The 23,145-nt window shown below is 36.7% G+C and overlaps 1 protein-coding gene across 6 annotated transcripts in view; it reads left to right on the top strand.

Annotated features, from left to right (window-relative positions):
- The window catches only part of CSMD3 (CUB and Sushi multiple domains 3), a 1,263,431-nt gene that overhangs the window by 682,449 nt on the left and 557,837 nt on the right, over nucleotides 1-23,145 (top strand). For all 6 annotated transcript variants that reach the window (XM_058698868.1, XM_058698869.1, XM_058698867.1 and 3 more), the window contains one exon: nucleotides 12,006-12,118. In XM_058698868.1, the coding sequence (XP_058554851.1) occupies nucleotides 12,006-12,118 (113 nt within the window). The remainder of the gene's footprint in view (nucleotides 1-12,005; nucleotides 12,119-23,145) is intronic.

Genomic DNA, 23,145 nt, shown 5'->3' with positions numbered 1-23,145 from the left:
CAGCCTGTTAATCAACATGTATTAAAGAAGTTTCTTTTTTTAAGTTTATAGATAACAGGTTCATAAAGATGTATTTTTTTAAGTTTATTTATTTTTGGGGGGAAGAGAGAGCAGGAATAGGGGAGAGACAGAAACAGAGAGAGAGAGAGAGAGAGAGAGCCAGAGAGAGAGAGACAGACAGAGTCCTAAGCAGGATCCACACTTTCGCAGTGTCAGCCAGGAGCCCACTGAGGGGCTCGAACTCACACAATGTGAGATCATGACCTGAGCCAAAATCAAGAGGTGGATGCTTAACTGACCAAGCCACACAGGAGCCCCAATAAAAATGTATTAAAAATATACTAAAACCATTTGAATACTCATTTGAGAATGATCTAAGACTCCTTCCTGCATGGCAAAAAAAGCACCCTTGATTGTCAGTGATGGGAGTTGAACAGAAAGTCGTCCAAAGTGGATGAATCCTACAGTTTGAGTCTAAACTACACTGCTTGCAGGGATGTTGGGAGGAAACTGCCATTGAGGCAGCATGCAAAGTGCATAGTTTCAAGGTAGATACCCAGTGTTAAAAAATAGAATTAAAAATAAAATCACCTACCAACAAAGAATCCTTTTCACTATATGTAAAAAAGACTGAATTAGTTTGAATATTGAATAAGGATTAAACCAGACTGTGACCCACATTGTAGGCAATCTGCTAAAGAGATTGAAAAAAGAGAGAAACAATCTCGCTCATTTGTGTAAGCAGGTGCGATCCATTACATACATGTTAATTATCCTTATCAAAAGTAAAACAAAATAAACGTTTTATCCTCATGATAAGCTGTAAGTGACATCCTGGAGCCAAGTACCATGGCTTTAACTCTCGCTCATGGAAGGAGTGTAAAAGGGTGCCATCTTTTTTCATGTTCACATTGCAAAGAAATGACTCCAAGGCCTCCATGCAAGACATTCTTGGACAAAACCAGAAGCGGTATGTTTAGCTTTTAAAACATTCACATCTAAAAGAAAGAGAGAAAGCAAGCATTTATAATTTTAAGTTTTCTAAAGGAAATGATAAAAAGAAATGGAAAAGGAGGAAAGTTTTCTTTCCCTTTTGGAACCACAGACAATTCAAAAATGTTTTGTTTGTATTTGTGCTTATAATTTTTCTTTTTGTGACTACTTTATAATAAAACTACAATTTTATAATTATCTCTATTGCTGTTTCTACTTTTCCTCTGGGCAGTTTGCAGTCCTCTAAATATACAGCAAGCCCACAGTAAAATACAAAGCAAAGCAATTACCAGGAATACAATAGGATGAATTTAAAATTACAGTACAATATTAGCCTTAGAGGAATAACCTTTAAATAAATTGTAGAAATGGTGAATGGGTAAAGCAGATTCTTGATTAGCAATGATCAAAAATTCTCTAGGGGCACTTGAGTGGCTCAGTCGGTTGAGTGTCCAACTTTGGCTCAGGTCATGATCTCACAGTTCGTGGGTTTGAGCCCTGGATCCATCTCTGTGCTGACAGCTCAGAGCCTGGAGCCTGCTTCGGATTCTGTGTCTCCCTCTCTCTCTCTGCCCCTCCCCTGTTCGCACTCTGTCTCTGTCTCTGTCTCTGTCTCTCTCAAAAATAAACATTAAAATAAATAAATAATAAAAAATTCTCTTTCACCAAACATTAGTTTCACAAATTGCTGTGATATCTATATTGGTTATATATTCAAATGACTAACTGTTTATTATATTATTTTATAGTAGCTTATGAAATCTTACTAAGAGTAGCCTCACCCTGGAGACTGAACCTAATTTTCTGAGTTTTTTCTTGAGAGCCCAGTAAATTTCTCCTAAGTTTCCATCAATCACATAGGAAGAATTACATTTACAAGATAATCCAGGCCCTGCAGTAATAATTCCATCTTTCCAAATAATTTTTCCAAGATGGAAACACAAAGATACCCAGAACCATTATCTATTAGTATGAGGCCCCTTTGAAGTGTACATATTATACTTCTAGTATTTAATAATACATGGTTCTAATTATCATAAGTCTTGAGGACAAAGCCAGTCTGTCGGCCATGTTTTGCATGGGTCAAAATCAATAGTTATATTATTATAACAGTAAATCTCCATTGCTAATAGACAATCACTTTTGCTTATCCATACTTGGACTGGAGAGAACTTATATTTCGAAGTTAATCAAGTGGCATTAGACCTAGCTTCTGCAGTCTTCATTTGTAAATGGCATATTTCAGTCTGTCATCTAATTAGATGCTTGTCATTCTGCAAGCTCTTTCCAATCAAACCAGTTAACAAAACTGGTTTTGTGTCAAATTTAGGGAGTGAGTGTTGCCAACTTTGAATCTGGAGTTCTCTCTTGTCCAGCAAGAGAGCGGATGCAGAATTAAATGTGTGAGAGAGCCTAATGTCCGGGAGGAGACAAGAGCCCAGAGTAAGGGTCCTTGCTCCATTTTTATTAGGATCAGAAGGCTTACAAACGTGATGGGTGTGAACAAAGAGACAATGAAACTGTGAACATTAACTTGTGTGTGTGAGAGAAAGGGGGTTTCGAAGATATGCAGTGTTAGGGGTTTGGGCCAACACAAAACAAACTCCAGGTGCCTGGGTGCTGGTCAGATGGTTGTTTATGGCAGGCAGGAGGCAAGCCATCTGTCTATCTAGTTTGCCTAGGGGAAGACAGAGCATGCTACCTCAGGCTCAACAAGGCACCTTTCTTTTGCTAATTAACTCCGCTTAGGGCAATTTCACTCTGCTGCCATCTATAGCCCTGTTTACCTGTTTACCTATTCTGGTACTTCCCTCCTGTGAAAGTAGCTTTCTGCTTTTGTACTATGTTGGGGGTGCTTTCACCCTGTTTACCTAATCTTGGATGCTTTCATCCTAAACCTTGTTTACCCATTGGTGCAAGGTCAGGGAATTGCTAAACTTATTCCCCACAAGTGAGTATCTGGATATGTGTTAGTTACTTTACATTGGCATTCTTAAAAACTAGTAAGAAGATAGTCTCACTTTTGTTCTGCCAGTAATTGGATTCCTGGATTTATAAGTCCAGATCACGTGTCTACTGGTATAAGAGAAAAATTATGTCAGACCAGTTAAACAGGGAAGACTTTCTTCAAGACTATTGGCTCTAATTACAATAGGGACCAATACTATTGAAATAGGAGTCAATACTATTACAATAGGGAAGAGGAATCAAACTCAACTGGTGAAATAAAAAATAGAGTGGTTTTTATGAGCTGAGAAAACTAGAGGAAAGTTACTGAAGAACTGTAGATGGGAGATTAGTCAGTATGAATAGGTCATCTGTGTTTGCTAATTGATGCTGATGTTGAGCTCTTACCCACCCACAGAAACTGAGAGATCAAAGTGCTAATTCCTTTGATGATTATGCTTCAGAGGGATGGCTCCCAGGTCCTTGAGAAACACATTCTTGGGGTGTAGAAAATTTGCTTCTCAAAGTGCAGAGAAAGGATTTACAATTCCAAGTTTTCTAAAGTAAATGCTCTTTAAAAAGGTAGGCTAGGTCTCTCTAGTCTGGAAGAAGACTGTTGAAAGTTTAGTTAAGCTCAGGGGAACATTAGGAATACAATTTTCAGATGTTTGGAAATTGTGATCATGGGACATATTCCTGGGAGTACAGAAAGGAAAAAAATGCTTTAACAAATAACATGTTTTTGCCCCTAATAAAGCGTGATTTTTAATTTTTTTTTTCAACGTTTTTTATTTATTTTTGGGACAGAGAGAGACAGAGCATGAATGGGGGAGGGGCAGAGAGAGAGGGAGACACAGAACCGGAAACAGGGTCCAGGCTCCAGGCTCCGAGCCATCAGCCCAGAGCCCGACGCGGGGCTCGAACTCACGGACCGCGAGATCATGACCTGGCTGAAGTCGGACGCTTAACCGACTGCGCCACCCAGGCGCCCCTAAAGCGTGATTTTTAAAGCAGTTGAAACAACATTGCTGTGAATAGGGTAGCAAGGCTGTCCATGAACATTCTAAGTTTGCCAGAATACCTTCTTTCAGTTGAGTTCAGTGCCATCATCAGTTGCTCTAGAAAATGTAAGTTTTAGGTCCTTTTTGAGAACAACTGCCTGACACTTAATGTGCTGCTGGCTTTACTTGGCAAGCCTGGGTCTCCCTAGGTTTTTCTTTCACTTTGATATGATCATATGGATGATCAACTTCACTTGAAAGACTCCCTCCATCACAGGAACAGCCGATCTTTCCTCTACGACAATTTTAGGTGGATAGAATCTCCCGGTCAATAGTGGGGGCAGAATTCTTCTGGTGGGTCCTTCAAGGTCCTTATAACCTTATGTCTCAGGACTTCTAGGGAAGAACAAAAGCCCTTTGAAGTATTGAACATGTTTATGAGAGGATTCAGTTAAATTGGGTACAGGACACAATCTCTGACCCCAGTTCATAAGTCTGCCAAATATAAGTTCAAAGGGAAAAATATTTTGCTTGCTTGCAGGGGTTGCTCTGATTTTTCATAAGGCTAGCAGTAAAGTTCTAGGCCATATGAGGCAAGTATCCTGCTGAATTTTAGGAAATGAGTTTGATTTATCTTATAGGAATCTGTAAATATGGGCATAATTACTGGATGGCAAGTAGAAATCAGGTAACTTCCTCTCTCTGATTCATTAGGCTGTGGTTTCCTCCAAGTGGAAAATGTGTGTATTAAGACAGAATTTACCACTGCCTGAGGATCGGCATTTGAACAGGGAAACACTTCTTCAGACCATCCAGATATCACAATACATAACTACACAAAATCTCTTAAACACCACAAGAATTAATTATATGACATCCCAGTGCCATCAAAATTCTAGAAAAGTTGGTTGGGGAAAACTGCCTGTACATAGTGGCCTATAAAGCATTCTGCTGACAAATTTTTCATGTCTTTAGAATGTGTTGAACAACTTCATCTTTTAGTTATATGTGGTAAGAGTCTAGTGCCTTCAAAATCTCTCTTTTACTTGATGATTATGTTGATGAGATAACATTACTACCCAAGAAATATGGACTATGCCATGAATATTTTTGTTAGATAATTCCCATAGTTCAGTCAAATTTCTTTTAGCTCCTTTCCTTAATTTTTTTAATGTTTGTTTATTTGAGAGAGAGAGAGAGCATGAGCATGAGTGGGGGAGGGGCAGAGAGAGAGGGAGAGACAGAATCAAAAGCAGGCTCCAGGCTCTGAGTTGTCAGCACAGAGCCTGATGCAGGTCTTGAACTCATGAACAGTGAGATCATGACCTGAGCTGAAGTCAGATGCTTAACCAATTGAGCCCCAGGCGCCCCTTTTAGCTCCTTTTCTAATCCATTTGTACATTTGTGTGTGTGTGTGTGTGTGTGTGTGTGTGTGTGTGTGTAGCATATTTTTTGGGAATTAACAAAAATTCTTATTGTATTGGATATGAGGCTTCTAAGTTTGAAGTCTGCCACATTTAACAGTGGCTTTTGAAGCTCTGTCAGCAAAATCATTGCCTTCTGAAGTTTTCATTCTGCCTGTGTGAGCTCTACAAGAGAACACTGATCTGAGCAGGCAGTTGTACAACCTTTAACAAGTCAGCTATCAATCTTCCATGAGATACTTTATTTCCCCTCAAAGTAGAAAATCTTGGGGCGCCTGGGTGGCGCAGTCGGTTAAGCGTCCAACTTCAGCCAGGTCACGATCTTGCGGTCCGTGAGTTCGAGCCCCGCGTCAGGCTCTGGGCTGATGGCTCGGAGCCTGGAGCCTGTTTCCGATTCTGTGTCTCCCTCTCTCTCTGCCCCTCCCCCGTTCATGCTCTGTCTCTCTCTGTCCCAAAAATAAAATAAAAAATGTTGAAAAAAAAAATTTAAAAAAAAAAAAAAAAAAAAAAAAGAAAATCTTCTGTTTTTCCAAATTTGTTCTGCTGCATGACAGGTAACAAACACTTACTATATAGGGGTGCAATTTCTTTTTATTGCTATTGACGAGGCAGCTTGTGTCATCTAAGTTCAGGGCAAAATAGAAGCTTCCAAAATTTCTTAAGAAATCAGTAGACCATACAAAACCTCAAGTATCCAGAGCATATGACGTACTGGCAAACATTATTAAATTGTCATTGATGAACAAGAATATCAGACAAATCAAGTCAGGGCCAAGCGTCTTCTTCTATTACCATGGAACAGCTGTGATCATCTATTTGATTAGGATCTGGTAAAAAAAAAAACTCACGAGATCTAAGAGATTACATTTATTAACAGAGTATTAGGATTGAAGAATAATGCCTGTTTATAAGTAGCCTGATGGCATACCCACAGGTTTGGGTATGCCCTTACACCCTTGAGAGATAGCTGTCACAACACACAGGACTTGGAAAGAAGTCAGCCAGGTGACTCAAGGTAAGGAGCTGAGCCTTTTTTAAAATGTGTCTGCTGCTACCAAAGCATCCCAGTACCCACAGTGCCATGGCCCCCAGAAGACCCGAGAAATAACATTATTGATAGGTGGTCTCATCCTCACTTTTGAGTTAAGATTCCAAAATTAGCACCTTGATTTTCACAACACAACTGTATTTCAAAATTCAGAATCCCAACACTGAGACAGTACTGAGCAGTTACCATGCATTTGCTCTACCAGAGGTTTTGCACGCTCTGCAGAGGTTCGAATCCATTGTCTACAATATCGTCCTAGTCCCCAAAATTGTCTAGATTGTTTTTATGTCGTAAGGTATTTCATTTGCAAAATGCGATGACTCCTATAGTGTATCCTTTGGGGGCCGTTAGCATCAACAGATACCCTGAATATTTTACCTCGGTTTGGCAGCAATGCACTTTATCTGGTGAGGCCGTGTGCCCTTGTGAAAGAAGGAAATTGTAACGAAGCCAAAGCATCGTTTCTACTTGGCGCTTTAGTATCTGATTCTACCGGAAAACCATCTACATATTGAAACCTACAGATCCTTCTGGTGGGACAGCTTTCATTAAGTTTTCCTGTATATGACTAGAGAAATAGAGGGTACTGAAACCCTTGAAAAATCGTTTCCATAAATATTGAACTTCTTCCTACGTAAAAGCAAACTAGAATTTAGACTTGTCCATGATGGGAACTGGCAGAAAAAAAAAAGGGCAGAAAATAGATACATTGGAGAAAAGCTTTGGTACGGATGGCACCAAAATTATAATAGTTGTGGTGTTAGGAACTACAGGCATTCATGGAACAATGAATGTATTTATTTCCTTAAGATCTTATAAACAAGGTTACCATCTTTATCAAATTTAACTTCTTTACTGGGAGTTGGCAGTATTCATACTAATATTATAGGGTGAGTACCCTTTCTTTTATAATTATCCTTTGTTTTTCTAATTTTTTATAATTGATTTTCCTTCTAGTTGAGCCCTGTTGAGCCCTCAACAGAGAGTATTGTTTGGCACATGACTTTTGCTTTTGATGCGTGATTTCCATTGGTTCTGTATCTCGCATTAAATCAGTGTTATTATTCCTTGGACCTAAAGTAATCTATCGATATGTTTCTATTCAGGGTACTTTTTCTGTGTGCCGTGGGACTGCAGTCCTCTGCTATATCCCTTTTCTTGTGGAAGGCACATAGTAACCAAACCAAATGCTTTTTTTCGAGGACTTTTCACAGACACTCCAGATGGAGTATACAATATGGTAGTCTTAATTTGCATGAGAGATCTCTCCCCAAAAGGTTTACAGGGAATCAGGAGAAAGTAAGAAAACGTTTTCCTCAGTCATGGGATCTGTTCTTGGGGGAACCAACATAAGAAAAGACGCATAAAGCGGATTCAAATTACCAATGACCTGTATTGATCTATCACAATTAAAATCTGAGCACTTTTTGGGGAAATTTCAGAATAAGTAACAGTAGTACCTACCAGAAAAAAACAAGGATATGTTAGCCAGAGGGCAATTTACTGTAACGTGCATTTCACCAGTGATGTAAACAGTCTTAACTGAACAGTTAACTGGCAGGTTTTAACTTTTCATTTTCTTTTTCATATTCTGATTGTCCCCAAACTGAGTAACTACTGGTAAGATTTGAGTAATAGTTGTCCTTTCCGTTCTACCCACCCCCCTTTTTCCTTAATTTGAGCTTGGATAGTCAGGACGAGAGCTAAGATAAAGGTGGGTAGAGCCAGAGGACGATTTTCATCTGCCCCTAGAATCATGCTAGTAAATTCTATAAAAGTCTCAACAAATGTTATATGGAGAATAATAGGGGATTCACCTGTCTTCTGTTTATAACACTGTGGTTTCTCCCAGCTCACCTTTAGAAGAAAGGCTGTGTCAGTGTCTTTCAGTGGGTCTCCTGAACCCTTCGTTCTTCCACAGTTATGGAAGATAGTGGATACCTGGCTACTCTTTAATGTGGTTGGTGGGTCTTTGTCTGGTCCCCAACATGCTTGGTCTGTCCAATGAGCAAAATCGGCTGGTTGCAGAATTCCACATGGTAGCTAGTCCACGTCCCCAAGTGTGGGGCTGTAAATTTAAAGGAGAAAGAGACGGGGGTAAACGGAGGGAGCAGAGACAGCAGAGGAAAGAAGGCAGAGGCTCTGTGAAAGAGAAAGTCACTTGAATTCTCAGGTTTTTTTTTCTTCCATTCTTTTCAATCTTTACTCTGACTGTCCAAATCATTTTTAACTTTCCTCTTAGAATGATATCTATACAATAAATACAAGTATTCAGTTTCCTTGGGATGATGCCCTCCTAAAACCCTCAAAAATCCTGAAAGACTAGATCCTTCCATTATTCCAAATGTGACAGAGAGACAGTACCTGTTTAAAAGAACGAACTGCAAACATCCCGTATTTTTCACCATCAGAGCTAATCATGATCTTGATGGGATTGTAGAGCCCAATTTACCCTTGCTTCCTAATAATAAAACCTTGAATTTGAGAGAGTAGTTCATTCAGATAGTATTTCAAAAAAGCAGAATGCTAGAAGAGAGACTTTATAATCCAAAGCATTTTACCAGACTGTTTGTGACCACAAGACTTTTAGCTGGTCCATTTAATTCAAGAACTGCCCTTGTATCCCATCCTCATCACCAAATTGTTGGGGAAATATAACTAAAGAGCCTAGTCAATGCTGTCCACAGCCTAGTCAATGCTGTCCACAGAATGTAAGAATGAACAAAACAGTTTTAATAGTAACAAAACAGTTTTAATATTAAATAAGCATTACACCAGACTGTGATGTGTGTGTATCATGGGCAAGCCACTAAGGAGATTGCAGAGAAATAAATCTTGCCCTTTTATATAGTCAGGCAGATACAGTCACTTAGATGCATGTTCATTGTCTTATCCAAAAAAAATTAAAGATAAAACTTTTCCAATCTTTATGATGGACAGGGAGTTACATCATGGAGTTATGTGCCTAGACTTAAATTCCCACAAAAGTGGGGAAACAAGGCAACATCCTCCTTGATGTTTGCATTTCAAAGAGATAGCACCCAGGCATCCAAGACAGACATTCACAAGATCCAACATTGGCAAGAGGCTTAATTGACTTAAAATATTTATTTTTTTTTTTAATTTTTTTTCAACGTTTTTTATTTATTTTTGGGACAGAGAGAGACAGAGCATGAACGGGGGAGGGGCAGAGAGAGAGGGAGACACAGAATCGGAAACAGGCTCCAGGCTCCGAGCCATCAGCCCAGAGCCTGACGCGGGGCTCGAACTCACGGACCGCGAGATCGTGACCTGGCTGAAGTCGGACGCTTAACCGACTGCGCCACCCAGCCGCCCCGACTTAAAATATTTATATACACTTGAAAAAAACAGATATTTATGGTTTCAAATTTTCTAAAGGAAATGCTAAAGAGAAGGGGGTTTTCTCCTTTAGCATAATGGAATTTACTTATTTATTATTTTGGAAAAGAGAGCGAGAGAGAGAGAGAGAGAGAAGGTGAGCACACAAGTAGGGTAGGAGCAGAGATAAAGAGGAGGGAGAGAATCCTAAGGAGGTTCCGCACCGACAGCGCAGAGCCCGATGCAGGGCTGGATCTCACAAATTGTGAGATCACGACCTGAGCCAAAATCAAGTCAGATGCTTAAGCAACTGAGACACCCATGTGCCCTGCATCATGGCCATTTTAAATTATTATTATTTTTAAGATTTCTATTTACTCTTACACCAGCCATGAGGTGGGAACTGGGTAGGATCATAGGGAAACAAGTTAGCCAGGGGACAGTTTAGACTGTATGTGTTAACTGTTTTTTATGAACTGACACAATTATCATGCCAGAAGTTTGGGACTGGTAAAAGTTCAGGACTGAAAAAGAAATGAAAACATAGTGAAGTAAATAATAATTCAATCCTTTCATGAAAACAACCTTTAATAATTAATGTGAGATAGATTGTTGGTGCATTTGATATGGTGTGCCTGACATATGTCCTCGAGTGTTAAGCTCTCATGCCCATTTCATAGTGAAATGATTTTACTTTCTGTCATGTCTCTGAGGTTGAGTCCTCACTCTTGCCCCTAAATAAACCTGTCTCTCTACTATAGCTCAGAAGAGTAGTACTTATCAACTCACCAATTTGAAAATTGGAAGTTCATATACCACAAAGTTTAACTGCATGATCTTTTAGCCAGAAGACCCAGAAGCAATGAAACATCTTTTCAAATGATGGGGTGTGTGTGTGTGTGGACATATATAGATATGTGTACAAAGGTGTATATACAGATATACATAAAGGATAATGTATGTATGTAAATATTTTATATTATAATAATTTTACATTTGCTTTGGCAGGAAGAAAATGAATACACTTTAAGTTTCCATAATATTTTATAGTATCTTTATATCTTACCAGTATTTCTCAGTATCACATATAACCCCATAATTAAATCATTGTATTTAACTGAGGTTATTTGTGACAGAGTCCCATAAATTCTGTCACACTGGACACTAGTGACACAGCTATATTTAATGCAGTCTGCTGACGATATTTTACAGTTTGGGTGGCTGAGTAATGAGCAGAGCATTTTGCCGTCATGGTCACTTTGAGGATATGGGCATCCGTGCTGCCCTCTGCTGGTTAAATTGTAGTGTAGCCTCCTCCATTTTATTTTGGAGGGGAAATTTATAGCTTCTCTCCTCATGTAATTTTCCAGCAATCCTCATGGTCTAGCAACAAAGTAGGTAAACACTTAAGAATTCCTTCTTTTAAAAACCTATCTTTCAGTATATAATTTAGAAGTTTTTACTAATATGGATATTTTACTCAGCAGTGAATCCATTTTTTTTTTCCTCTTCCTATTCTTGACAAACTCCCCCTCGCCCAAAGTCTTATTTACTCATTTGCTTTCCTCCTTTATATGACCCTTGGCTTTGGTTCAAACGTGTGACTGTAACATAATTAATGATAGAGGGAAACATGAGGTAATTCCCCTTTTTAAGGTTAAAAAATTGAGCATTACTGAATGAGATTATTAATGCATAGATCCAGTGATGCTGCATCAAACTAGCAGCATGTTTCTAAGGTAAAACTGTTTGCAGTAAAACAAAAATACATGACATAGGTAGTCTGATATCAGTATTGCAAAGGGATATATTATATTCCATGCCATTTTATTGTTTTGCACAGTGCTTGAGTGTTTTTCTACAATATTTCTTTAGAACAGCGTTCTGTAAAACTTGAAAGGTTAAAATAAAGAGCATGCCTGGTGTTTTAAAAAAAAATAAAGATTTTTTTAGATCCTTTTTTTCTTTTCAGTTCAAAAGAAGTATAAGATTCTCTGATAGTCTAAAATTTAGTATCTTGCCTCAGGGTTATGAAAGACCTAACCTAGTTAAACACATGAACTGGCACTTGCTCATAATAAATCTCGATCACTAAATTGTGTGGTTTGTTCTATTATATCAAGGCGAGTTTATCTGACAGTCTTTTTTTTTTTCTAGCCAAGAAAATATTGAGAAACAGTTCTGTCTCATAATTTGCATGCAGAGAATGTTTTAATAACACATTTCTCTCTTCTCTGTCCATCTCTCTTTTAGGCTGACTGGAAGCTTTGTGCCAGACTTGATAGTGAGCATGAGTAGCCAAATGTGGCTGCACCTTCAAACAGATGAAAGTGTTGGATCTGTTGGCTTCAAGGTTAACTACAAAGGTAATGATGGATTGCTACTGTGGGAAATATGCTATCTTAATACCACCAGAGGATACTTTTAAATTCGAGCTTAATTGCATCTACAAATAAAAGTTTCCCAGAACATAAGCAAGAATATATTCTACCAAAATGCTTCTTTTTTAAATTTAACTATAAATGTTGATTTCACTTCTCTTTAAGTAAAAATAGGACTGGCTTTCTTCTTTTCCTTTAGGATGTGTCTATTTTGCATACTTCATCTCTCCCCCAGGCTACTGTAATTTCCCTCTATTTTAGTCACTCTGGACTCCTCGCCTTTCCCAGAACAGACAATGTAGTTTTATACATTTATACAATTTGCCTGATAAAAGTAATATACTGATGATTAAATACTTAAATCCAAAGTACAGGATTTAATTCCCCAAAGAATTTAGGGCACCGCTTTTTGAGGGGATTGGAGGGATCTATCAGTTGTTCTCTTAGCTCAGATGCATGGTCTTGGTGTTCAAATGATCGATTCCTATGTAAGTGATGGGTCACAAATGTGTTAAATTGCTACCGCCCACCCCGGTATTGGCAGTGATCCAGACTGATGACAAATGACCTGGGTATATCAAAATCTTTTGTTCTGGTTCCATTTATAAGAGATAGATACAAACATTGTAAAATCGCAAATAACCGTGACACATGGTGAACCTTGTTTAAAAGCAAATAGAGACAGTGGATATATACACGCAACATGTATACCTATACCTTAAAAATGTATAAGAAAGCAGCAGAACATTATGTTGCTGGATTTTATTATTTCTGTCGTGGTGAAAATCATTTTTCTCTGTCTTATCAATTTAAACAAGAGCTGTTAAAAATACTCTTACTTGCATTATAATAATTTTTAATCAGTTTCCTTTTTCAAACAGTGGCGTGCCATGCCTTTGTATCTGGACACATAGAAATGAATGCATGATGTTGTCAGGGAGACAGAACACATGCACTCAGTGTTTTTAACTTGTGACTAAATTTGGTACTATATTAATTTGAATAGTTCAGGAAATCTGTATAAATGTCAGTTACAAAAAAATAAAAAGGTTAGCCTGATTATAATTTTAAATATATCCCTCCTCCATTTAAAAATCCACATCTGTCTCGGTAAATACAACAGAATCGCAACCTTTCAAGAATGGTCAGCTTTTGTTAAAAGTATCTGCGTCTTGACGTTTTCATTTGAAAAATTTTTCCACTCTAAATCACTAAATGAAGCTGGCATCTTTGTATTCCTCTTGGTTTTATTATTTTCTTCACCCTATGAAGGTTACCTGTCAGAAAACCTATAGTTGTGTAATCCTTAGAAACTATATAAATCATTAATGATAATGCTTCCACAAAGAACACAGTTGTTAAGGCTCATAAAACTTGCTGGAGAAGTAGAGGAGTTCCAACCATATTTACAAAGCTCTCCACTCCGCTGCAGTTCAAGAGCTGAGGTAGATTATAAAGGAGCACAATTAATTTGTTTTCTTTCTGCCCAGTTTTCAACAAATAATTTAAAAAAAAAAGTCTCCTAAGGATCTACTGTGTGTTGGCTACTGAATGAGTTGTTGAATATAGAAAGAAGAGCCAGATGTAGTCTCTCAGGAAGATCGTAATACAGTGGCACGGAAAAACATACCCAACCACTCAAGCACGAATATCTACAGAGATGAGAAAATTGAAACCAACACGGGGATTCTTAGTGAATGTTGCCTTTACTCGTCCCCGTCTCTTCCCTCTATTCTAATCTAACCTCCTCTGCACTGTGAATGATCTCTAGCGGCAAGGAAGTGTCACGTGACACTCCAGCCGTAGGTGTTTTCATACTTTTCATTGCTTAGGGATAAAGTCCGCAACTTCTAGAGATCTTACCTTCCAGCTTTGTTCAGCCTGTCTTTTTCTTTCTATAATTCAGTTTTCTCAAAGTATCTGCAACCCTCCATCCCAGCAAGTTGTTTCCTACCTCTCCTCTGGGCACATGCAGACAATTCTCTCTGGGTCTCTATTCTTATTTTATCAGCATCACATCACTCACCCTGCAAGACAAAATTCAAACATTTCTTCTGTGAAGTCTTTTTTAACTCTTCTTATCACAACATAACACTTTTTCTGTTTTATAAGACCTGAACCATATATTATATATACACACACGCACACATTATCTTACCAGATGGAAATATGTCACATTCATCTTCATATTTCCATTAGCAACCTTTTGCTATGTCATCATGGGCGATTAGTAAAACTGAACAAATGATTTAACCTGTAAATGTGACGTAATATAGGGTAAAGTATGTCCTTAAAAATTTAGTTTACCACGATTTTTTTTTCCTACTGTGAAAATCATACTTTTGCATTCTCCATGATTTAAAACCTGAGCTCAAAGTTGAAGCAGGGTTCATTTTGAGAAGTTTCAAATTTTGATGTGCAGATAGCTTCAGCAACTTCGCCTACTAAAAATAATTTTCATAATTACCACGCTCTGTGTTAAGTAGTGTGTTGGTTTTAAATGGAACACCTGCTATAAAAACTTTCCAGATTGATCTAAAGATGTCTTCTTTTTGTCATCTGTAGATTTTGCATGAGACAGCATTGACTTAGCTCTCCTGTAAATTAAACATAGATTTTATGGCATATTTTCTTTTAATATATGTATGTATATATATTTTAATTTTAAAGGTAGTGACTGAATTATGCAACTTAGATTTTGGGTTTTTCTTTAATAATATATTTTAATTCTTAAATTATGTTGTGCTCATTGCCTGTGACAGTTCTTCTAAAACTTGCTTTAAAAGAAAATAAGATTCCAATGACATCTCCTATTAAGAAACCCAAAATAGAAAAAGATTAAAAGCTGGGTGGCTCTGGTGGAAGGGGTGGGAAGGAGGATTGGCACCCCCATTGGTCAGACTGCCCCTCATTTCCTCTGAGTACAAGGAAACCCTAATGATCCAAAAAACCTGTTTGAAAATCACTTTTTTAAGACCATACTTTGATGTAGAGACCAACAATGTATCTGTAAATATAAAATGACACATAGTTGCCTAATTAAGTTGTCATATCTTTATTTTTTTTAATTTTTTAATCTTCATTTTATTTTTGAGCTTATTTATTTGTTTGAGACAGAGACAGAGACATGGGAGGGGCAGAGAGAGAGGGAGAAAGAGAGAATCTGAAGCAGGCCCTACACTGTCAGCACAGAGCCTGATGCGTGGCTCAAACTCACCAAGAGTGAGATCATGTCCTGAGCCAAACTGAGTCGAATGTTTAACCGACTGAGCCAGTTGTCATTACCTGTAGAACTTCAGTTTTAATATTTGGAACTATCAGTGCTTTAATGTTAGAATTTGCACATTAACTATCTTAAACTATAAAAAGGCAACAGGTGTTTGAAGCAAAAAAAAAAAAAAAAAAGTTCCTTAATAGAAATGCAATTCATTCTTATTCATTTACACTTCGTTTAATATTTATTATGTACATGACAGTATGCTGAGTACTGTGTTCTATAGCAGAAATGAATAAAATAAACACTGTATTCTTGAGAAGTTTAATGATATTCCCTTACTTGTTAAAACCAGTAATGTCCATATTGGGTATAACAAATCACAGCCATCCTGCTCTGCAGGAAATTTGTGAGTTTGCCAAAACTATGTTTCAAGATATGACACTAGGTGTTCCTGCTAAAAAGGAAGAATAACCTAGCTATGTATCTTGCCCCATTAGCCTTAGAGACATTAATTTTGTTTTCTTGTTTTATATTGTCATTATTTCAAATGTATATTAACCAGAAGAAAAGATAGTTCCCCCCACCCCCCACTGGACTTATTAGCATCCATTAACACTGTGCTATTTTTTAAAATATATTTTCATCTTCATCTAAGAAGACCTAAGCAACATTAAAAGTATAATTAATAATTACTAAGAACCTTGTATATTGCAATCACTTTGCCTGCATTAACTCATTAAATCTACTTAAAACTTCAAGAGGTATCAATTACTACTCAATTTTACAGATCAGAAAAATGACTAGGATATAAGCACTATGATGTAGCAACTTTGGTCTGTTCTGTTCACTGTTGTATTCTCAGTATCTAGCACAGTGCCTAACACATAATAACCACTCAGTAAATATTTGTGGCTGTGTGAATGAATGGACCCAGGTATCAGATCATTAACTAAATGCAGAACCTCGATGTAACTTCATGATTTCATGATGCTCTCCATTATGAAATATTACGTTCTGTGTGGATGTTAAGGGTTTTGGGGAAGCAGAAAGGTTAAAGCCTGAAGACAAGCTGAAGACCCTAATCATTGTAAAAAGTGTAAGGATACCACAAGATTGAGTGAAATTACTGAGCTCCCATTGTCTCATCAGCTACACATACAACTACACATAAAAAACACACATATACAACAAAAGCCACTTGATTTCAAATGTCTGTACATTTTTATTTCCAGAGGGTAAGTTTATATTCTTTAGAGATATTTAGTAAGAGAGCTGAAAGTCCATGACAGAGGCATATAAGGAAGAATCTCTTTTTTTTAATGTTTATTTATTTTTGAGAAAGAAAGAGAAAGAGAGAGCACGCGAGCAGGGGAGGGACAGAGAGAGGGGGACAGTGGATCCAAAGCAGGATCTGGCTGACGCAGACAGCCCCATGTGGGGCTCAAACTCAGGAACCGTGAGATCATGACCTGAGCCAAAGTCGGATGCTTAACCTACTGAGCCCCCCAGACACTCCAAATCTCCAGCTTTTGTAGAGTTCTGAGAGTGATATTATCTCCTCATCTTAAAAATCAGGTTTTTTAATTGATTGCCTAATTTTCAGTCGTGTGGCAGTGTGCATTCTCAACCATATAGCGTTAACAGCAAGTGTTAACAGCATGCACTGTTATAAGCACATACATCATCTCATGTAATCAACTGCAATAAATCTGCAAGGTAGTTAGTATTATTATTCCTATTGTGTAGATGAAGTAATTGAGGCATGGCAAGTTAGACAATTTGTTCAAGATCACATGGCTAGTGGCTGGCAAAATCAAGACGACTGTGAACTCTATATTTTGACTGCTGCTTTTTAGAAACTTATATTCTGTCCATAAATCTTAGCTTGGATTTAAAGTTATTTAGATATTTAAATATTAAAATAGCTCTCAACTAAAGTACATGGCTAGAATTTAAAATTTTGATGAAGCCATCTGCTTTCATTAGATGACCTAAAATTTTGAAATGGCAATTTTCATGAAAGATGATTATTTTACTTATTTAGGATCATTAATTTTTACGGTTTAAAGTGAATGGACGGTCCTTTCTCTCACTGTAGAACTGAGGGATCGAGATCCCATTATTTGCCAAAATGCAAGTTTTTAGTAATAAGGGCATATGCCACAGGTAAGATGGATTGATACCAATGATTTGAAAATTAGACAATTACTTCCAAGCGTGTGACCCAAATGGAAGTTCAAATTTAATAAAAACAATAACAGCAAACTTTGCTTCTTTAAAGTGCATGTTTAATTCTGGAGGTATCATTCTTCTTAAATCTATCAAATAGTGTTTTGGGAGGTTAATTAGAACATTTTGTAGGTAGCTTCTGATGATACTTTAATAATTTCTACAACAAAAATCGTGACACACAAATCAGGCATCTAGGTTTTATGCTTTATGCTTATAAGAGCACATTTTTCTTCTTTTTCCTGCTGTTTTCTTGATTTCTCCTTCTTTCTCTCTCCTTTCTTCTTGTATCTTTTTTTTTCTATGATACTACCATATTACGTTCCGACTGCCTTTCATTTGTAAATATATCATGACTGTCTTTGCAGCCCAATTGTATGGATTGGCCTTCATCTGATGACTGTACAATAACCCCCAAAATGTGCACACCATAATTTGACATGAGTCAGTAGTCATTTTGGTCATTACCTTTATTATGATATTAAAATGTTGAAATAAATATTCTTGTACAAGTTTCCATACATTTTTTTTTCTGTTTTACTGAGGAAGCAGATTCTGAAAATAGTATGGATATTGAAATAAGTAATGCATCTTAAGTAATTATTTCCTAAATTTTATATTTTCACTTCCTCAGAAGTGTAAAAATGAGGTTTTTCCCTACAACCTAAAATGGAATACTACTAATCTGTTAGGTGTTTGCCAATCTGATGTGTTATAAACACAGTATTATTGAATTTAATAGCTACAGGGTTATTGAACATCTTGTCATAGATTTATTAAATTAACCACCTGGATTTCATCCTCTTTGAAATTTTTCAGCTTTGTGCTCTTCGTAAGGCGTTATTAATGGTCACAACTTATTGACTTTTCCTCTAATTCTGGGTGAACAGAGAATTAAACTTTCCTGTCCTCTTGAAGTGTGGCCATGTGACTACTAAAGTGTAAACAAGTGACTATAATCACTCCCAGGCCAAAGCATTGAATTATACTGTTGTTCCCTTTCAAAAGGAACAATAAGGCCATATCTTCCAGGTAGAACAGCTACAAATTGATGCTGCTTCCTTCACTTTGTGTTCCTGAGGGACTGTGGAGAGCAGAGGTCCCCTCCCCACCCCATTTCCCCAACTATATAGCATACGTTGCATGCACAAGACATAAACTTTGTTTTGCTAAGCCTCTAGAATTTCTGGGTTAATTTGTTATCCTAGCATAACCTAGTATATTCTGATGGATACACAATATAAGTTAGCCTATTCTTGGTTTGTCTGTGTACTCTTAACAAGTTGTAAGCACTTTGGGCACATTAGGGGTATAACCCTTAGTTTGTCCTTACACTGCAAGTATTTTCTTGCAGTCTATTTTGATTCCATGAAATTGAAATGATTCAAGTTTTTAGTTTCTTCCTGTTCTAATCAAACGTTTCATTCCTTTTATTTATTGCATTTGGACTTGTATAGGTGTTGTACGTCTTTTAACGATTTTATTAAAGTTACTATACACACATGTTATACACACACACACACACACACACATACATATAAATATATATGTATACGTATTATATATCATTTAACTATTTTTTTCTGCCAAACCATACTGCTTCAATTTCACTAGTCTTAAGGTTTTCTTTTTAAAATATCTTCTGGGCACATCTTCCTGCCACTGTTTTTGTATTTCAAATTTCCATGACAATTCACATACACCTAACTTTCACCTTTATTGTAAAATAATTTTGTGGAATTACATAAAATAGTATTTGTTATTTTCATTAGAATTGTATTAATTGTATTAATTGTATTGTATTAATTTTATATATTGCTTTGGTCTATATTGATTTAATTAGGTAATGTCTTGGCACACCTGGGTGGCTCACTCGGTTAAGCATCTGACTCTTGATTTCAGCTCAGGTCGTGACCTTGCAGTTCATGGGATCCAGCCCTGTGTCTGGTGTGGAGCCTGCTTGAGAGTCTCTCTCTCCCTCTCCCTCTACCCCTCCCTTGCACTCTCTCAAAAAAACAAAAAACAAAACAAAAAAAAACACACACAACAAAACAAAACAAAACAAAACAAACAAACAGAAAAAACCTTCATAATGCCTTCTCACCAAGTCATCTTTTGTCTTCTTAGATTTAAATTTTATGTTTTTATCTATTTTTTTTAATGTTGATTTGTTTATTTTTGAGAGCGAGAGAGACAGCACAAGTTGGGGAGGGGCAGAGTAAGAGAGAGGGAGATAGAGAATCCAAAGCAGGCTCCAGATTCTGAGCTGTCAGCACAGAGCTCTACACAGGGCTCAAACTCACAAACCATGAGATCATGCCTTGAGCCAAAGTTGGATGCTCAATGGACTGAGCCACCCAGGTGCCCCTATGTTTATATATATATATATATATATATATATATATATATATATATATATGTATATATGTATATATGTATATATACAGTTTCTTTTTCATTTATGACAGCTTTATTTCTAAATATGTTTTACTTTTTTGGTAGATTGTAGTAGTATGTTTATTTTTCTATTTCCCTTTATAACTGATTAGAAATAACTATTATATTTTATCTTATTACTATATTTCTATTATAAAGATGAGTTGTTGAGTTTTACATATCTGTGTGGTGTTTAGCCATAGTACTTAATTCTTTGATAATTATGCACTGTAACAGTGGGAAGGCATTTATTAGGAAATTATTAAAAAAACTCAACTACTATTGTCTTAAATATGGGTTTACTATTCTCAAATGACATGTCTAGGAAAGAGTAGATACTGATTTTGGATGATTGCTTCACATCATCGTCTGAGACTCAGATGCTTCCTTTCATTCTCTTCACCTTTCTTAGCATTATCCCCAAAGTTGTAACAGCACTGTTGCCGGACATCAATTGTAGGAACAGATTGGAATTCCTCAAACCCTGTTAAATTATACTGATGAGAAGTAGCATTTCTGTCCATTTCTTCTTTTGATGACAGTGACTTTATTATTTTAATGTTTAACATGATACTTGACACAGATATGTGGAAAAGAGTCTTTTTACCAAGTCTGCCTACATTCTTCTTAGTCCTGTTTTACTCTGAGTTTTTATTAAGAATAGCTGATAAGAGGGGTGGGGGGCACCTGGGTGGCTCAGGCTCAGTTGGTTAAGCATCTGACTTTGGGTCAGGTCATGATCACATAGTTCGTGGGTTCGAGCCGTGCTTCAGGCTCTGTGCTGACAGCTCAGAGCCTGTAGTCTGCTTTGGATTCTGTGTCTCCCTCTCTCTGCCTCTCCCCCGCTCATGCTCTGTCTCTGTCTCTCTCAAAAATGAAAAAAAAAACATTAAAAAAATTAAGAAACAAAAGAATAGGTGATAGGGTCACTTTTCTCCATTCAATGATACGAGTGCATGTTTAACCAAGTCACTCCTTTAACTATGTTCATAGGCTTCCTGATGGCTGGGACAAGCTACTACTGCAATAAAATCTTCTTGAACATAATATCTGATCTTTTGATACACTCTCAGATTCAATTTGCTAAGAATTTGATTATAATTTTTGTATCTAATTAAATATGTGAATTGGATTACAGTTTCTTCTTGCTACTTTTATGATTGTGGCAGTCACAGAATGAGGGAGTTTGTCAATGCTCTGGGATAGTCTGAATAACAGAAGAGTTACATATCTTTGAGAGTAAGAGAGAAATTAGCTATAAAATCATCTGGGCATTTTTACTTAAAGGTAAATATTTAGCAAGTTTTAATTTTTTTCTTTGGGCATAACTCTTCATATCTCTGCTTGGATTAAGGTTGTCTTTTTATATTTTGTTAGCCTCTTTTCTAGGTTATAAAATAAGTAATAATTCCAAAACATATTGATATTTCATATGTTTTATTAAAAAAAACTTTTTTTGATATATATTAATTCCAAGGAGTACATTTTTTTGTCTCTCTCTCTGCCTGCAGCTGCTTTTCTGTTTGCTGAACAAGTCTTCCACTTTTTTTTTTTCCTACTAACTGAACTACTCTAGGCTTTAATGAACCTTATCTCTTCCAATTCTGTATAGTGCTATAGGTTTCGGCTGAACTAATCAGAATTCCCTTTGATATGGTTATCGGTCCAGGAACTGGGGCAATTGATATAGATTCTGGGTGAAAGAAAATCTCTTTTCTGAGATTGTGAACTCTAAGGATCAGTTAACTTGCACTAGTGGGGGTCAACTTTTGTTACCTTATGTCAATACCTTGCCTACAGAGACAAAGCAGAATCTACAAATGGAAAGAATGAAAACTGTATTGTGGGCATAACTGAAACACCTAAACACCTGAAGGGAATGCTAGATCTTGGTTTATTCAATCTTGTGATTATAAACTTCTCCTCGTTTAAGCTGAGGCTAGTTCAATTTTTATCACTTATAACGAAATGGGCCTTGATTGACACACTGTCATTTCCTTGCTGTTTAATCATTCAACATAGAAAAAAGGGAAGATGTATATTACAATCCAGTGTTTTCAGAATTGAATATATTTCTTTATTTTTACAACATAGTTGCTAGGAAAACCATTACGAATGGATCTAAGAGAGTATCTACTCATAGAAAGTAATAGTTGAGTAAATAATATTCAATATTCTTTGCTGTTTTTGGAATGGAAACAAAGAAATATTAGAGTTTTGTAATTACCTTCTACTAACAGTATGCGTCCATAGGGGGAAAAATTCTTCATTAATCTTAGCATCTATGCCTTAATGCCATTATTTATGAACTGAGTTTTGGTCCCAGTTTGTTTTGTCCTCAAGTCATTAGGCCAATCATGAGATTGCTGAGATGTTTTGAAAGTAGTGCTGATTCCTTGGTTTTGACATGATTAGTTTGACACAAAGAGATACATTGCTTAGTTATCACTGAAATAATTTTATGGGGATAATGGGAAAATTGTGTAAAATATTTTTGATTATTTTTTTATTAAAGTATAGTTGACCTACAATGTTATATTAGTTTCAGGTGTACAACATATTGATTCAACAATTCTATACATAGCTCAATGCCCACAGTAAGCGTAGTTGCCATCTGTCACCAAACAACATTATTATAATATTATTGATATATTCCTTATGATGTAGTTTTCATCTCTGTGACTTATTAGTTGTATAACTGGAATTTTGTACCTCCAACTCCCCTCGATTTATTTAGTCCATCCCCCCACTCCCCTCTGGTAACCAATAGTTTATTCTCTGTATTTAAGAATCTGTTTGTTTGGTTGGTTGGTTTGGTTTTAGATTCCACATATAAGTGAAATCATATGGCATTTGTCTTTGACTGATTTCACTTATCATAATACCCTCTAGGTCCATCTATATTGTCACACATGGCAAGATTTCATCTATTCATGTGATATATTCCTCTGTGTGTGTATGTATACACATCTTTTATATCTGTTCATCTAAAGGTGGATGCTTGACTTGGGTTGTCTATTGCAAATAACGTTGCAAAAAATGTAGGAGTGCATATATCATTTCAAATTGGTGTTCCAGCTTTCTTAGGGTAAATACACAGCAGTGGATCATAATAGTATTTCTGTTCTTA

Source organism: Neofelis nebulosa, chromosome 14, assembly GCF_028018385.1.
Source record: "Neofelis nebulosa isolate mNeoNeb1 chromosome 14, mNeoNeb1.pri, whole genome shotgun sequence".
NCBI classification, from domain to species: domain Eukaryota; kingdom Metazoa; phylum Chordata; class Mammalia; order Carnivora; family Felidae; genus Neofelis; species Neofelis nebulosa.
The sequence above is the reverse complement of the archived record's forward strand: the minus strand, read 5'-3'. Positions and strand labels throughout refer to the sequence as shown.